General features: G+C 38.9%; 2 protein-coding genes across 2 annotated transcripts; one reads left to right on the top strand and one right to left on the bottom strand.

The window, feature by feature from the left end:
• On the bottom strand, positions 1–4226 carry LOC104956289 (transmembrane protein 138-like). Its single transcript, XM_010783761.1, has 5 exons — positions 4209–4226; positions 2793–3001; positions 2427–2598; positions 1942–2017; positions 1–160 (listed from the first exon to the last, which is right to left on the bottom strand). The coding sequence occupies exons 1-5, from the start codon at positions 4224–4226 to the stop codon at positions 48–50; spliced, it is 588 nt and encodes a 195-aa protein (XP_010782063.1). The 3' UTR covers positions 1–47.
• A 1859-nt stretch (positions 4227–6085) lies between these two features.
• Positions 6086–16875, top strand: LOC104956288 (CD151 antigen-like; the record flags this gene model as incomplete). The annotated part of the gene is made up of 4 exons (XM_010783760.1): positions 6086–6296; positions 9599–9683; positions 12979–13170; positions 16654–16875. Coding segments are annotated over exons 2-4 (498 nt in total), but the record flags the coding sequence as incomplete, so codon positions are not given.
• Between the last annotated feature and the right edge of the window lie 1918 nt (positions 16876–18793).

Here is an 18793-nt window from a genome sequence, read left to right as displayed (position 1 = left end):
GTATTTTATTGAAGCATCTTTACTTCCAATATTTGTTTAGGGTGAGATCACTGTCTAACCCGAGAGAACAGTTCTCGCAGCCACGGTGAATCCTCATAGAGGCGAGGGTCGCCCAGATACTCAGTGGTCCTCTTGTAGAAGTAGTAATACAACACTGAAGCTGTGAAAGAACAAACATGTGAGGAGAAATGATCGTTCAAAAACACCAAAACAAAAATACACTCAATTTCATGGAGCTCTGAATCAGACTGTCAAAAATCCGGAGCAGTGAAATGGCTGAGAGGATTAAAATAATTGTTGATAAACAGCAATGACTTAGGGGTTAGTTAATTACAGGTGCTGACATGTCTGCCTTCAGAAATATTTAATTCCTGAAGGCATTACTAATCCAATGCTCAACTAAGCAGCTAAACACATCCAAAAAAGTAAATAAAAAACAAATAAAGTACAGTTGAATTTCCAATACGCCAGTATAGTTGTTCTATTTCAATATTCAGTCTAATGTTTTGTAAATGGTAAATGGACTGTACTTATATCGCGCTTTATCCAGTCTTTAAGACCCCTCAAAGCGCTTTACATACTGCATGTCATTCACCCATTCCCACCCATTCATACAGAGCAGTGTACCTTACTCTAGGACCTAACATTCACACACATTCACACACCGCTGGCCATGCCATCGGGAGCAACTCAGGGTTAAGTGTCTTGCCCAAGGATACATCGACATGTTGACTGCATGGGCTGGGATCGAACCCACAACCTTCTGGTTGAAAGACGACCGCACTCCCTGGCAGCCACAGTCGCCCTGTCTTTTTAACTCAATTACAACAAATCATACATTAATTACATTACTGTAAACTCTTGTCTTATAACAAACGCTGCATCAACTTTAAATATTGTCATGAGAATCAACTTGCAAAAACATGAGAATCACTTCAGTTATTGTTTCAAACAAATCTGCATCAACATCATTATTATAACTTAACATCCAAATTAAAACCCAACTGCATAAAAACGTTGAGTTGTGTAAATAAATATTTCAATGGTGCTTTTGAGTTTGCATAATTGATCAGCCTTTCCCAAGTGTGTGTGGCTCCTGTTGTAGACTTTGAACAATGATTAAAGGCACTTAAAACCTCAAATGTGATTGTAGACGCAGAGGAATGTGAAAATCCCACCAGCATTTACAACTCAGCAGCAGAGTTTACAGTGTCTGAAGGAAAGCTCATGATGAGAGACTTTGGGACCTTTGTGATTCAGCAGTGATGCACAAACTGGGTGGGTCTCAGACAAAACAGAGACAAAGGAACATGGATACAGTCTTTTCTAATACTTAATAACAATACCTAGAAAAGAAATCCAATTATCCACTTATGAGCTTATACGTGTATGACAATTACACCCGCAAGATGATGTTAGATCTCTGCCTGGAGCACGTTGGGAGATTTCTTTATAGAGCATATAAACTAAGTAATAATGTGACTTAATGTTACTTGTGAGTAGTGAGGGGAAGGATGGTTTGGTGTACTTAATACTTCAAATTATGTTTTATCTAAAAGCATTCACTGTAAATAATTGTGCTCTGACAGTGAAATTCAGCTCCTTCTTATATCCAGCTGGGAGAAAAGCCCAGAGGCTCTACTCTGACAAGCAATTATTCACTCACTAATCTCTTCTTACTGCTGAAAACCAGCATGTCTCAAATCTGAAAACTGTATTTATTTGAATAGTACTGCCTTGATAGCTTCCTTTGTTTTATTTAAATTGAGAAAATACAACTAAATGTCAATCTAAGAAATACGAGGTGATAGACAGTGGCTCCTTTCTTCTAAAAGAAGCAGATTTTTGACATCCTTAACAAAGCTCTAAGGACAGTATTAAGCGTTCAAAATAAATGCATCTGTTTGGCGTTATAGATAACAAATGAAAATGTAATCTTACCAGCTCTTTGGACCAGAAACAGCACCTGAAGGCCGTCTGTCCAAACAAATCTGTTTGTATTCATCCAACGCAGGTTCTGGAAAGAATATACAGAAATATTTAATGGTTATTTTTGGTCTGAACTTTTAATAACATGTTTCTTTTTAAAGGAGGCAAAACACTGTTTATTTGGATGAACTCATTAAAAAAAGACTGATGGGAGAAACTTGGCGGGTTGGGCTGCTCTTCCCCAAGAAGAGATGGAAAATTATTATCTTTCTCATGTAGTTATTCCATTATTTATAGTTTAATTAGTTTATGAAGTATGCGGGTTTTGCCCCCTTAAGAAGTTTCTCAATATAATTTCAGCATTTTTATGAGTTGGACATAAATACATCAATTAAAAAAATGCAGAGACTATTTGGTTCATACAGTTATGAAAAAACGAACATTCATAATACATTTCATATAATATCTCTGCCTATTTGTGCAAGTAGAGCACGTACCATGAGCCAGGAGTGGAGTATGATACTGAAGGTCAGATAGAGAGCAGAGAGCATTAGCACAGCTCTAAAGCGCTCCAGTAATACAGCCACCAGGCCGACCTGGAACACGTAGGTGTTAAACAGCATCAGCAGAATGATGATCAGGTTGAACAGGATTGATATGTCCTGGATTCTGTCGAGAGAAAAGCATGCAAGGAAAGAGGAGAAAATGAGGGACAGGATCAGAAAGATTTCCAAGTTTACTGTCATATTATAGTGCTGTTTTTAAAATCATTTCCATATGACTCAGTGAAAGAACCAAAGCGTAGTATTTCTAGATTCCCCCCTGGGATATGGTTTGAAAAATAGGATGTCATTCTGGCTTACATGAAGAGTACCAGCATGGTGGCGGGTTCAGTTCTCAGCAGCTCGCTGGAGGAGTTGACGAAGAGGTCGAAGGAGAGCAGGCTGAGCTGGATCAGCAACACCAGAGAGTAGTTTCTGGTTTTGAGCGCTTCCGGCCCGAAGGCTGTGCGCCCGGGGGGACTGTGGTGGTTCCACGATGGATCCAAGGCTGCACTGCACTCACACACTCGCTACATAGAAACATCAATCCACTTTTCGAGGCCTTCAAATAACCCCACTCTGAAGTTTGAATGATACACTATCAAAGCTCCATTTTCTGATGTTAAAATAAGTCCTGTTTACTCTGGGGAAACCTTTTAAAATAGGAAAAAGGGACGCATTTTGGGATGAGCCCATGGGAGATCACAGGTGCCAACATGTCATACAGTAGGTGTTGAGTTTTACTGCCTGAACATTAACGGATGTTGTAGCGCAGTTCAATCCAGGGGGTGATAAAAGCATCCAGGTTTCCTTTCACCCTCATATCACATGTATAGTGACCATCAGGAACCAAATAAATCCATCAGACATTCTGAGGAAAGAAACATGAGAGACTTGTTAGTAATCTGAACAACTCACTGTACATTGCAACTCTCTTTTGGTTGTAAATGTATGTGCACTCAGAGGAGAGACATGTTCTATAACTTAACCAAACACAGAACATAGATTGTAAAATGAATCCATGTAGCTGCCTAGTGTTGATCCTTAAAGATCTGAGAAGTATCCCATAATGGTCCTCCTGTGAAATGATTAAGAAGAACTGGAGGAAATAAACCCTCACATGGTAAATCACTTGGGTAAGGGAGTGGCCCTGTGCATCAGTGACTGTAGTATGAGTAACCTGGGCTGCTCTAAGACATGGGCGGACATGTTGGAAGAATACATTCACACAGTGTCATTACAAGCAGACTACATTACCGATCAAGGAGAAACTGTGCCTGCCAAATGATTAGGACTGGCCTGCTTGATACTTTTAGAGTAAGTTCCCCTATACAAAATACATCTTCTAACCTCTAGTGGCATCTTGCATGTTGATAGAGTATGGGTTCATTCTCTGATATTCCTGCCTCTCTCTTTTAGGTTTTGTTGGAACTACTTTTCTACTAAAATATATAAAAATAAACTTCATTCACACTTGTTGTTTTGACTCGTTTGATATCTTAAAATCCGAACAAAGAAAACCCAAACTATTTGCACAGCTGCCAAAAGAGGAAAGCAACTGATTTTTATAGAATTTGGTTGAACCAAACCTTTAAGCACAGCAAGAATATACTGTATAAATGAATATAACTTTTTGCAGTTATCCATGTACAGCTGGTGGTACTGAAACCTCCAGATCCAACACAAGTTAAATTAAATTAAAGCTAACCCTACACCAGGACATGTATAACAGTTTACCGTCGAGTAGAAAGGCATCTTCTCTCTCAAAGGAGCATTTTTTCTGGTGATATGTAATAACATCCCAAAGTTACAGAAAATGATCAAACAAATCCTGAAGTCTTCCTTTCACAACTTTTGTCGAAATCAGGTTCATCATTGCCTTGGATCCACTTGTGAGCAGGATCACTATCCAACATGGCCTCTTCAATCCGCCTGTCACTAGGTGGATCCTATTATGTATCCCGTATTTATCTATTTATAACTTGGTAGGTGTGACAAAGGTCAAGAACCCTTTTGAACAGTGTATGGCCTACCAGAAGACTGTTTATTCTTTAAAGACTGATTGTTGGTTAGCATAACGTCTAGCTCCTTGGCAAAGAAACTGGAGAACCAGTGATGTAGAAGAAAATATTACTAAACAAACATTTCAAGGTGAAGAATCTCCTTTAAGGTGTTTCAGTAAAGAAGAAACGTTTCTTCTCCCTTTTCTTATAAAATGCCCTTCAAAACATTTCAGAAAGTTAGCTTTCCTTTGAAAATAACACTGGTTTAAAAAAGCCTTGTTGTTCTCCTGTCCCTTCATCTTCTAGCTCTTAGTACCATGTAATCTTCTTAGGAAATTCTTTAACAGCTTGTTTCTTTACACAGACGAGATAAATCCTCTATAATACACTGTTTTAAATGATCTATTACTACTAATCAAATGGCTGCCAAAATGACAAAGCGTGAGTAGCCTACCTGTAAATGAAGATTGATATCAGAGGCTGGAGTAGTATCTTTCCAAGCAACTCAAGTGTGCAGGATAGATTGAAAGCTTATGTCCTTCTTAGTAACAGGGTTTATCCCCCCACCTCTCTAATAGACAGGCACAAGGTTTGTGGATGACATCTGAATTTCTCACTTTCGTATGTATTGATTATTTTGTTTATTAATTTTTTTTCAATATGCCAACCGAAATAGTATGAGGATTTTTCCCTTTTCTAACAACAACAAAAATGAATTTGAATGCCAAAAATAAAGATGTAGTCAGTCTGTCAGTGTAACATGGCGTAGTTGAAGATAAAAGTTTCCTGAGATTCTTCAAAGGCTTCTTCAGTCACATTTCCAGATTACGGTAATGCTTCCAGCGCCATATAGATAGAAGTCTATATGAGGCTGAATGCTTCTAGGAAGGTTATCTGGAGGCGAGCCAAAATAAACCACTGTCATCTAGTGGTGAATGTGAATTACTACAAACACACACAACAATCTACTGCATCTACCTGGGCAGAAAAGTGGTCTAGTTTCTATTTTTACAGTGAATTTACTCTTTATTTATGTAGGCCAATATCAAACATCACACATTTGGACTTTTTTTAATTTCTTTAAGGAAGGTGTCGTAGGTAATTACATGTAGCCTACATTCTACATTCTAATAGTTTTTATGATACAAAATGAAGGAGCTCCTCTGAAAACCTTATGTCTTACTACATGACACTCCATAATATGTGCCACCAGAGCCATGTGAAGACGTAGGGAAAGTAGTGGAGGACAATGTTAAAAGCTTTTTTTATCCAAATAATGAACTTCATACAAACCGTATGCCTACTTCATCAACATATTTACAAGATGAAGCAGATATTATTTATTTTCTTCCTTTATCCTTTAAAAAATAACCGAGCTCTCTAGGGGTTGAAAAAGATGTGCAATTGCTGTAATGCTGATACTGTAGTAGGCTATTGATAATTGGTAGAAAAACCCTTCATCAGTATTGTAGTTTGATCATTATTAAAATACATATACTTTCCTTGAATCATTTTTTTTCTCATATATTTTCTTTGAATCGTGATTTTTCTTTCATTTCCCTTGCTTCCTCCTCTGTATCTGTTCGCATCACAGAAGCATTGCCCCGGGACAGAAAAAACACCCAGAAACACGCAAGGTAGCCCGGGGTGGAGTCAGCAGCCTCAGTCCTTGAGCTCACTGTGATTTCTCTGGCCTCCAGATACACACGGCCATCCGAGAGACCTTTATCAGAGTAAAAAGTGTATTGGAAACAGAAGACCTTTAGGAGTATTTCCTAAACATTTAATCGCTTTATTCTACGGAAGATCACAGAAACGGCAGGTAAGTGAAAGCAGGAAGTGCCCTGATAGTGCTTAGCTCCACACTGCGGTGTCGCATTAAGCCGACATGAAGCACTACCGTGATTTTACCATGTAGTTAAGACATCTTACAGCTGTATTTCAAAGCTACGTTATCAGACATGTGTTCAACGTTTTGTTGGTTTCTTTTGAAAGTAGGTCGTTTTGATAACACATGTGTTTTCCCTCATAGCAGCTGTGAGTCGTATAACTTTAGCGTTAGCTCACACCGGCAGAGATGCGCTGTAGCGTCATCTGAAAATCATCGAGGAAACAGGTCTACAAAACTCTGTTTTTATGTCAGTGTGCGGTCCTGTAAACTTATGCATAATAGAGCTTAGCCTGTGGTACAAAAACAAGGTTTATACATGGTTATTGTGAACCCAAACCTTTTACACAAACCATAGGACTTTCCATAGGTTTAACTGCTGAGCCGTTGTCAGGACGGGTTGTAATGACGTTCAGCTAGCTCACTTTTTGTTGTAGTCTGAGCAAGCTAGGTAATATACCTGCAATTATGTAAAGTAATAAGAACATTTACTCAAGTACTCTACTCAAGAACAATTTTCAAATTCTTGTACTTTACTTCTGTATTTCAATGTTTTGCTATTTTCTACTTCTACCCTACAAGTCAGAGGTAAATAGTGTATTTTTATTCCACTATGTTTATTTATTACCTTAAATTACTTAACAGATTTGGATTAATGGTGTGAAATATAATCAACACTAAAATTAGACTTTAGTTACACCTGGAGTACAATTCACAAGCTACCCTGAAGCATACAAAGTCATTGAAATTAGCTACACCTTTGCCAGCTTTGATAACACTTTAATACAGTACATCGCTAATTGTGATCAAAGCATATACTATTTATTATTATGAAATTAGCATAATTAGTACTTTTACTACGTTTTACTAATACTTTGTACTTTCACTTGAATAACATTTTGATTTCAGGACGTTTACTTGTAACAGAGTATTCCTACACTTTGGTACTTCTACTTTTTCTTAAGTACAAGATCTGAGTACCTTTTCCACCTCTAGCTACAGGTAATAATTTAAAACATATATTATACCTTACATTTGACATAGCAGCTATTCAAACAACTGTGTGTTTTTTTATCAGTTGGTTTATTAACACCACATGTATTATTGTGGATTCATAAATGAGTTATATCAATCCAAACTTGGTTTTCAACATTAGTTTGTCATGACATATTAAATGATAACTTCAATCTTGTTGCACACATACGTACTTCCAAGTCAGACTATTTGGTTTTCCAAATCTGGACTAAAAATACTGTTTCCTGTAGTATTGTAAAACATCATGTAAGCAGAGTATGTTTTTCACACAGAAAATATATTTTATTTAGATCTTTGTCTACCAAATAAGTTGGAGTTTTGAATTGTTTCTTTAGAATTGTAATTGTTTAGACGAAAAGGAGATAGACTTAGTACTACACCTGCCACCCTAGACTTTAGTGGAAACATTACATTTAATTATTGGTCAAAGTCAAACAGTGGTATTTTCCGGTTGTTTGAAGATATTCAAATTATCCAAAGTCCTTACTTTGGAGAAACTTCAAATGTGTGACTACTCTGTGGGTATTTAGTGTTTGTGTATAAGATGGTAGAAGTCATCTAAAATGTCCATCACAGTTTATTTTTGCTTATACAGATGAAAAAAGATACCTGGACCTGCTCCAAGTATTTCACCACTGTAATCTCTTAGAGTAGACGAGACAGCCATTATCCTACTTAATGCAATTTATGCTGAGTGCAAGCAACAGTCTTGTTTAATGTGCACTTGAGTAAGAATATCACATCCTAAAATTAGCTAAAGCTTTTAATAAGATGCATCATTGTGAAACTCAACTGTTCTTTTTTTACGCTTAACCCTCCTTGCATAAAGCTCTTGGTTGCTGTCTTGACTCAGCTGTTTCCTCTCCGTCTCTAAACAGTAAAAGGGGGAGTTGTCATTTGAGTCTTGTTTGAATTTAATTAACAAGGTCCCAGTAAGTGGTCCCACTATAACACTAACAGATGGTCACCAGACAGAGCCCAGACACAGGCAGTCAGAGGAGGGCAAGTCTGGGCTTGACAGACAAGTAAGCTAAGAAAATTGTGGGGCTAAAAAAATGGATGTGAGACTTGGGAGAACAGAGATCACATGAAGACAAGTGTTGCTCTGTGATGTGATCTATAAATCTTATTCTATAAATCTAACTTCAAACCTATAGGATCATGGGAAAACCTGTCAAATGTTACTACAGTGTCATCTTCTGCGGTTACAATACAAGACTTTGATTGGATACGCTTCAATCTGTTTCATTTTTTAACCATGGAAGTGCAATTTTTCCATTTCATTCACTTAGTCGATAAAACACCATACTAAAAATATGTGAATTATGTTAAAAGAAGTTTAGCTTCTGGAAGTGTTTGTTGTTGGTACCATGCTTCAGGGAAGAGGGTGGTTTCTAATTTCCAGCCTTTTGGCCGACTCTCAGCTCCTACTCAGTGCTTAGTCATGGATCTCTCTGCATACACATGTAATAACTCAGCTCACTGATTCTGCCTACACTGCTGATCTAATACTTACTCCCCCACGTTCTGCACCCGCCTTGTAACTTCTCATTTGTTAACAGTGCATCACCATAAAAACGAAAGTTGACTTTATTTCAAGCTTTAATATAATTCCGTGTCCTCTGTGCCAACTACAAGCCCCCATTGTACTTTAACAAAGTGTATATTCATTGTATACTGAACTTTTTCGCAAAATAATGCTTAATAAACACATTCTGATATTCTTGAATTCATGACCTTAAACAGAATAGCAACCTTTTTAAATCTAATCTTTTATCTCTTAAATCAGTAGTGTTTACACTTTTGAAATAAGGCCTATATATCAAATGTTTTTGGGGGAAATTGTATAAGGAGTTCCAAAAGCTGACGAGTTCTAAAAGCAAAGCCTCGGTCTTACTTTCACTGTTCTTTAGTTATCGTACTGGCTCCAAACTTTTTGCACATTGGCACATTGGCACTGGTAATCAAAATAAAACTAATGCTTGCTTTTTTAATATGCTGCACCAAAAAGGACGCAGTCACCAGAAGAGTTATTTTGGTCTCCATCATCCTTATCAACACAATACTTTGGGCGAGAGCTCACAATCTGGTTCATGGTCACATGACATCAAACTGAGTGTACAGCAGTATGACATTTATTGAATAAAACTCTTTCTGTGTGTTATTGTCATAACTGATCTGAAATCTGCTTTCTTTTGCAGCATGGGGGTCTATGAGGAGAAGAAGGAAACATGTGGAACCATCTGCCTGAAATACCTCCTGTTTGCCTTCAACTTTCTCTTTTGGGTACGTTTCATTCTGGCCTACTTGAGCTTGCACAGGGAGTTTAATTATCAAAGTGCTTATGCTGGTCTAAAGTGCTCCAAAAGCACATTCATGCTTTCAGATATGCACTTACGACCAGTATATATAACTTTTCATGCAATCTCTTTTTTGTTGATTTCTCCATTGTTTTATTTGGGTTATAATAACAAAGATAAATGCTGTGACCTTGAAACACAGCGAAGCTAAAAGGGAGTCGGGTGGGGAGGGCAAGAAACACAAGCAGTCAGACAATCAGGTTTTAAACAAAGCATACGCTGCTCAAATGTACTTTGTTTGGAAGAGCACACAAAGGGAGAAAAATAAAAAAAAGTGTTTACGAAACTGTCTATCATTTGCACAGTTTACAGACCAGATCTCCAGATCTCAGCATAACTTAACTCAGTATTTGATCAAAAACGACAACTTAAATGATGTCAAAATTAAAAAAATGTAACCCAAATGGTAATAATCCAAATGTTCCATTTACCTCTATGATATCTGGAATACATAGCAGATAAAACTCTTCAACAGAGCCTTTTTATTCAGGCGGCAGATGAAGGCCTGCTGCTTTTCCAGTTCATGGAGTCAAAGCCAAGCTGCATACTTTACAGAGGACACAGACGGTTAATTCAGAGCCCAATCACCCAAAACTTTCCAGTATCAAGAACATGGTGTTCCAGGAGAAAAGCACTACAAATAACTCCATCTTTTGTGTGGAAAAAGATTCAAATCTTAGCAATGAAGCAAAGGGAAAGTGACTCTCTTGCTCTCACGTACTCAGTGTGAAATCACAGTTACATCTTTTCCATATGTGATAATCATCTGTCTGCCAAAGAATCAGATCTCTCTCAAACTGGCAGGCTAACCACACTGTACCTTTTCTTTGACAGATGCCAGAATGACAACCAAATATATATTTCAGGATATTGCAGTTATTTTCATTGATGTTTGTGATTAGTCATTTAGTTTATAAAAAGCATTTTCCAAAATACTCAGAGGTACAAGAATCACAGCAATCAGTCAGAAACGCTTTGCTTTATTACAAGTATTTGTGTTGATTGGCAGTGGTCAGTTTACCTCTAGATGTTGCATGCCCTGTTTTCTATTTATGTTGTTCGGTAGGATTTTGATTTATGACACAGAATTGTTTTTTAAAAGTGTTGGCATTATAGAAGTTTCAGCAAGATGAGGTTTTGCTTGTCCTTCTGTCTCATGCCGACTTCTAAAGGGATATTTTTCCCTTAGTAATTTCCTTAGACCTTATGATAATTCAAAACTACATGGATTAACAATAATCCATGACTTGTTTTCAAAGTTTACATTGACAAATAAGTACATGGTTTAGGTTTTAAAAAAAGGTTTCAGATATTTGTCTGCACCTACTGCTAAAGTAAGTTCATAGATCCAAATCTGCTGTGTTTGTGAACATAATCTTGTAGTATTGAAGGTCAAGGAGTTACGTTTGAGTGAGCAGTGCAGCACACTGCCTTTCATTGATATTGAATACACTTTAGAATAAAATGCATACAAATAAAATGTATAAAATGCATATTTTTTTAACATGATTTTAGAATTCTAAAGCAATGTAGTCCAGTCTTGCCCCTCAGCTTCAAGTACAATTGCAAATAACTTATATTCCATCATCTTCACCCTGTTTTCCTGCTCAAACATAAATACATCTGTAGGTTTCATGAATAGTAATATACCCTGACATAAACGTCAAACATTCACTTCATGGTCCTTCAGACTTTTTTAAATGTTCCAGTGATTACCTATGGTTGCCACTAGAGGTCGCAATTTCTCTTGTGCAGCTTTTGATGACACTAGACAAGATTCACCCATTATTGTTTCCTAAATCGAGGGCAAACATCTTAAACGGACACATGTTTTAACTGAACTTTGATTTTATGTAACTTTTGACTCAAGTCATGAGTCATGAGAAAAACGTTGACAACCACTGGTTTGCACTTTACTGATAATATTTCTAGGAAAATATATATTTTATTTTATATTTGCACTCCTACTGAAACTGCTACACAACAATTTCCCTCAGGATGAAAAACAAACTTCAACATCAAGTCAGTGTGCATGTGTAGATAGTTCAACTGCATATATGCACTACAACATTAAAACAAAACACTAAACAAAATGACTATTACCAGTATTGTAGCACAAGTTAATAACTAGTCCTCCTCATTCACCAGTAAACCACTGTGGTTACTACATTAAAATGGTAAGTAAAGAGTGTTTCCTGGTTTATCTCTGCTGCGTGTTCCTGCCTCACTGTTTCTGGGTGTGTCGTACAATCCCACTCACTGTCTAGCCTCTGAAGCCGTCGCCTTGTCTTTGTATAAATTTAATCTAAATTAGGACAGCTGTTAGATTTACGGCTTTGGAGCAATGACAGATTTCTGTTGCAGCGCTGTGCCATCTGCTGACTCGTCACTGTTGATATCTCACTGATTTAATTTTCCCAAAACAGTTTTCTTAGATAATGCTGAAGATGTCAGACTGTGACAGTTATATGCTGGATGGAAGCATTAATTCCTATGCTTGCCTAGTCTATCCTCAGGGTTTAAGGATTTACTTGGTGCTTGATAAACCCTCAGACTTTATCTATGTTCCATATATGACAAAAAAAGTAGCAAATCCTCTCCTTTGAGAAGCTGGAAACAGAGCACGTTTGGCCATTTTGCCAACCCCTCATCATAATATTGACGACGGCAGTAGCTCAGTCTGTAGGTCTTATGGGGAAGTCCCAGAACGGGCAAACACTGAGTGTGGACTGGAACCAGGTGGAGGTGCCAGTAACCAGGTGGAGGTGCCAGTTACCCAGGTGCTGTATAATAGCTGCTCACTGTCCTTAATACTAGGATGGGTTAAATGCATACATACATGTACATGTTTGTGACGATTACAGGGGATTTCTTCAAATAATAGTTGCAGCAGTGCCTGCTGCTGCTGTAGCTAAGCTTTTCAGCTATCAGCTCCTGCACAATTTCCATGCAGAATAAACTGATTCAGGATCATATTATCTCCTGTAAAAGCAATTGGTCCATTTTATCATTTCACATTAAGCCATCGACAGTCCTTCATTTCTCCTCCTTTGTCACATTGAATCCTGCTTGAGTGATAGATAATAGAAACCTCTTTGTACCGCTCAGGTTTTGTCTCTTTGCATTGTACTGTGTGCTGGTTTTTAACAGATTCTGGCTCCTCTTGAACCGGGTCCCTCTCCCACAGATCGGACTCTCATCATCTGCTCTTCTTCTTCCAGCTGGCAGGTGGCGTAGTGATGGCGGTGGGTGTTTGGACCTTGCTTGAGAAGAGCGACTACATCAGCCTCCTCTCCTCCAAGACCTACGCTGCCTCCGCCTACATACTGGTCCTGGCTGGAGCCATCGTCATGGTAACAGGCGTGCTGGGCTGCTGTGCCACCTTCAAGGAGCAGAGGAGGCTACTGCGAGTGGTGAGAGATCATGTCAGGGTGGAGATAATAGAAGCTGCACATTTAAATATATTGAAGTGTGTGTGACAGTGTGTGAAACAGAAATCATTTCTACTCTCCTACCTAGACAAAATTAAAGCAAAGAGTGGGACTTTGCTACATATCAGGGCTCGACATTAAGGACTGCCCGATGGCCCGGGGCCATCTAGTATTTAGTTCGGGCAATGAAGCCTCACCTGCTGGTGCCGACGGGTGTGTGTGTGTGTGTGTGTGTGTGTGTGTGTGTGTGTGTGTNATATAATCCCTCCATCTGGTTCTAGGTCTACCCCTTGGTCTCTTCCCAGCTGGACGTGCCTTTAGGATGCCACCTGGGCGCCTCCCTAGGGAGGTGTTCCAGGCACGTCCAGCTGGGAAGAGACCAAGGGGTAGACCTAGAACCAGATGGAGGGATTATATCTCTTCGCTGGCCTGGGAGCACCTTGGGATCCCCCAGTCAGAGCTGGTTGATGTGGCCAGGGAAAAGAAAGTTTGGGGCTCTCTGCTGGAACTGCTACCTCCGCGACCCGACCACGGATAAGCGGGAGAAGATGGATGGATGGATGGACATTGCAATTGTTTTCAGTCAAAAATAATTGCAATTAGTTATATTTTCAAAATCGTGCAGTATTAGTACTGGCAGCTTGGAGACATGTTGTATCTGTCAATAGCCGCTTTCACAACAAGTACTTAGCCGGTACTTGTCCCCGGTACTTGTTCCCCCCGAACTCTTTAGTCTCTCAAACTGTCCTAGTAGATCGCGTTCTCAGCGGAATAAGTCCCAGAGGGAGGATTAGGCAAATTAAGCCGCTGACGTCACTTCTTCTTCTGCTTCTTTACTGGCAGGCCGCAAACAACTTCACGGCATATACTGCCACCCCCACCCGCTGTACATGAGGGGTCTGTTTGCTCCCATGTTTTCTTTTGTGTTTCCATAAGTTAGTCTCTCTCCGTTGGTGCACTAGGCTAATGCGAGCAAGTAAAATTGCGGCTTCAAAAACCTTTCAGAGTTTTAAGGGGCGTGGTTTGCAATTCGCCCAGCCAATCAGAAATTGTTAGCGTGGCCGACACACCCACAAACCATGGAAAAGTACCCCAGGAAAGTACTAGCTCGCTAGCAGGGACGATCTGGGGGTGAAAAGGTTTGCGCGAACTAGGGACTAGGCCCAGATCCTTTTTGGTGTGAAACCAAATCTACCCCCCTATCGGCCTAGTTCAGGAGGAAAAGTACTCCAGTGTGAAAGCGCTATATATGTGTTCACAATTAATTTGAACTTTTCATCATCCTCATCCTCATCATCATCCTGCTAAGCATTCCCGTTGGCTGACAGCAGTGAACCAAGTGGGTTTAGTCCCCAGAGGAGTGTGAAAGTCTCTGGGGTTTCCTGTTACCGTGGGGATGTAATTACTTCAGGTCACACTTGACAAAATCATTATGTGGCCTGCCACTGGTGTCCTCTTTATTCTGTGTAAGAGATACAGTAGGAAGCTAATTGAAATCACTTGTCCCCATCACACACACACAAGTAACTATAACCAACAATCACTTAACATGACAGCGTGTGGAACACCAGGCTCTATCACAATTGTCTGTGTGTTAAACAAACTGATGTGATGTTACAGGATGATGACTAAACACAGCTGTTCATGAACGGCTGATTAAATAATTACACAAAGATGACCGATTATTCACGACAACTTTAAATGATGTGCTAAAAGGGTAACAATGCAGTATTCCTTTGTTTCAGTAACATGACTACTCAAGTAGTTGACTGCCATAACCTGTCCACACTGTGAGCCATGGTCAACTTTTCATATATTAATCAAAATCTCCCTTTTCCTTGCCTGAAAATAATCATTTGAAAATGAAACATGCATTTTAAATGATTTATAAGACATAAGGGGAAAAAAAAGACAAAAGGAATTTTGTGCAATGCTTCTAAAAACAACTTTTCTACATCCTAAGTCATAGATAACAGAAGGCAGTGTTTGTCCACGACTAAATGTATGTATAACATGCAGTGGTAGGTGGTAGGGCTTAACGATTAATTGATTTTAAATCGAAATCGTGATTTGGAATGATGCAATTATCAATTTGCAAAGCTTGCGATTTTCTTTTTTTTCTTAACTTAAAAAAAAAATCTTCTTCTTGTGTGTCAGTCATCCACACCTATCAGAAGTGCTGTGCTCCACATGTACCGGTCATTGTTAACCAATCAGAAGTGGCCCATGATAGAAGGTGATAGACAGATTGATCCAGTCACCTGCCAAGTATTTTTGAAATACTTTTCCAAATGGCTTCCAATGGAGCTGTCCTAGATGGTTTGGAGAAACAAACCATCTGAGTCAGGTTAGCAATGCTCCATCACATGTTTTACATCTATTACAGGGTGAATCTTAAACTGAAGCTTGACTTTAAAGCAACCCAACGGAAGTTTCATGTAAGTTTAGTTCTTTCACTCGTAGCTCGGGCTGCGGGGGTGCTAGAGACAGGAGCACGTTGATACGACCTTCCTAGCCGGAGATATAACCGCATTTTACAATAAACTTCCGTTGGGTCGCTTAAAAAGAAATATCTCAAATAGGGATGTCCCGATCACCTTTTTTTGCTCCTGATCCGATTCCGATCATTTGATTTTGACAATTTGCCGATACCGATCTTTCCCGATCCGATCTTTATGCAATGCATTAAGAGGAAAGAAGAAAAAAAAAGCATTCAAGTTGTCCCTTAAGGTTATTTTTTTTAATATAAATTGGATATTCTATCCAACATGGATAAAGCTTCATTTTTTCACAGCAGCATTGGATCAGTTCAGTTGTGCAGCATTGGATCAAAACAAAAATAAAGCTTATCAGTACTTGTTGGCTTACTGCTACAATTAGACACTGCACCCTGCCCACTCTGTTGCCAGATTTGAGAGAAATAAGCAACCAGGTCTATGAAAACAAGCCCCAAAGAAGCAACACATCCATGATGTTGTGTAATTTGAAAGCAAAACTAAGGCCTCAGGATGAGTTAAGACTTTAAGACTTGAATATGGTCATTTTTGTTTTGTAACAATGAATACAAAATTTAAAAAAAGTATTTATAAAAAAATAAAAAATAAAAAAAAATCCAGATCCCCGATTTTTTCCTCCCGATTCCAATCTTTTGAAAATCACGTGATCGGCTCCGATCACGTGATCGGGACATCTCTAGTTGGGATATCTGAATACAGCCACATGTTAATAGAAAATCATGTAATATAAAGTGGCATGTTATTATTGCCTTATAGAGTTTGTATAAAAGTTATACATTTATAAAATGTATAACGTTTTTGAATTATTAGGTCTCATTTTAAATATAAAAGCTGATAATGGTGTATGTGCTTTTCAAACAGCAGCTTGGGAACACACAAAATCTGATTTGTATTTGTTTTTATCAGAAGTCTAGTCTTAAACCTTTTCAAACCAAATGCTCCGTTTCAGGATCGTATCGGTCGTCCGTCAGAAACCGGTATTATTGGAATTGTAGACCCAGAGTGCCGTATGATTGGCCTGCGGCTGTATGACGGGTTGTTCAAGGTGATCCCATTGGACCGGGACAACCGTGAGCTCAAGGCCTTCAACATCAGACTGGAGGAGCTGCAGGTCATCGATGTTCACTTCCTGTACGGCTGCCAGGCCCCCACCGTCTGCTTCATCTACCAGGTAGGCCTACTGGGAAAGGAGTGAAAGTTGGAGTGTGTGTTAGACAGAATAACAAGGGTTCTTAGAAAGTGTTAAACTTTAGAAAAATCCTTAATGTTAACCTTTATGCTTTCAAGGTTAGGCATGTGTTTTGAAACAGTCATTGAGCAAAGCTTGATTCATGGTGTTTCATCTACCCAATTACTCATGTAAACCATTTGTTTTTAATAAACCAACATTTGTCATATTTGGTTATTGTATCTAGAAACGGTACAGAGTAGGGTCAGCTAAATGTTAAATAATCATGATCAAAACATACAATCAAAGTTAATATATCAAATAATTAAAAAGTGACAATTAACATTGACTGCTGTGTTTTAATGTAAATCTTTTAACAGTATACTGTATTATAGAGGCTTTGAGATTTTGGAAACGTTTGGTTTATTTACCTTAAAAATTGTTTGAGGCCTGTACGACGAAGCCGGATTTTCGCTTAGCGAGCTAACTCCAGGGAAAACTCTGGGTTTCCGGTCCTACGACGCTGGTTCACTTCTTAGCGGGCTAGATCTCCATGGTAACTTATGCTGAGCGGCTAGCCTGGTCCGGAGCAGGTTAGGTCGTAGGCTAAGAGCTCAACTCAGTGAAAGCACCGCCTGCTGACCAATCAGAGCTCCGTGTGCGGAGTTTAAAGCTATCAAGTCATATTATAGGAGAAAGGAAAAATCAACTAACTGTGTGAACGTGAAAATGAATAGAATATCAACTCCCATCTTCAAAGCAATCTGTCTAATATAACATTAGCGTTAAGAAAGCTTACTTAAATATCTGCCACAACATAAGTAACCGGATCAAAGTAACATTACGTACAGTCCACGGCACTGTGAGTGCAGACGTCGATGTGTCCCATTATCATGATTCATATCACATCATCATACATCATATATTTCCTTATCTGAGTTGGCTTCTTGAGCCGTATCTGGCCGTGCAACACTCACAGTGTCACATACTGTATGCAGAAGTATTATTTTAAGCAACACATTAAATTGACGAAACACTCGAGACAAATGTAATTAAAGTCAGATCCACTCGTGTCTTAGACGGGGCAGTGATATCATAAACCTGTTAATGTACGCATTCAAACACTTTTTCTTTTACCAGCTGTATTCACCTTGCAGGTGCAGCTATGTGGCTTTTATCCTGGATAAAGTGTTTAAGTCATGGATGTTTAAAGTTGAACTTCTTCATATTTGTCAAATATTATAGTTGACTTTTCATTCAGGAAGTATGACGCTGCGCTGTCAGTACGCTTCTCCATGTTTGTGATTGGTCGAATGCTCCAAATACCACCCCTTTCATGTGAACGCGCCCCTAACTAGATACAGCACGACTGGCTTGAGTTAAGGAGTTGATAACCAGCGTCGTAGGACAGCTTAGCCAGAGCGCGTTTGTTTTGGATTAGGCCAACCGGCTAACTCAAACATAGCCAGGTTAGGTTGAACCGGCTTCGTCGTACAGGCCTCTGGAATACAGATCAGTTTGTTGGTAAATTCATATTGGTGGGACACTTGCTTTTATTATGTAAAGTATTCTCTGAAGCTAAAGATGTCCCGATCCGATCACGTGATCGGGGATCGGAGCCGTTCACGTGATTTTCAAAAGATCGGAATCGGGAGGAAAAAAATCGGGGATTGGGATTTTTCTTTTTTTTTATTAAATTTTTTATAAATACTTTTTATTTTATTTTGTATTCAATGTTACAAAACAAAAATGACCATGTTCAAGTCTTAAAGTCATCCTGAGGCCTTAGTTTTGGTTTCAAATGACAGAACATCGTGTATGTGTTGCTTCTTTGGGGCTTGTTTTCATAGACCTGGTTGCTTATTTCTCTCAAATCTGGCAACAGAGTGGGCAGGGCGCAGTGTCTAATTGTAGCAGTAAG

The sequence above is a fragment of the Notothenia coriiceps genome, unplaced genomic scaffold (assembly GCF_000735185.1).
Source record: "Notothenia coriiceps isolate Sejong01 unplaced genomic scaffold, NC01 NC01_scaffold00025789, whole genome shotgun sequence".
Taxonomy (NCBI): domain Eukaryota; kingdom Metazoa; phylum Chordata; class Actinopteri; order Perciformes; family Nototheniidae; genus Notothenia; species Notothenia coriiceps.
This window is presented reverse-complemented; position numbering and strand designations above follow the sequence as displayed.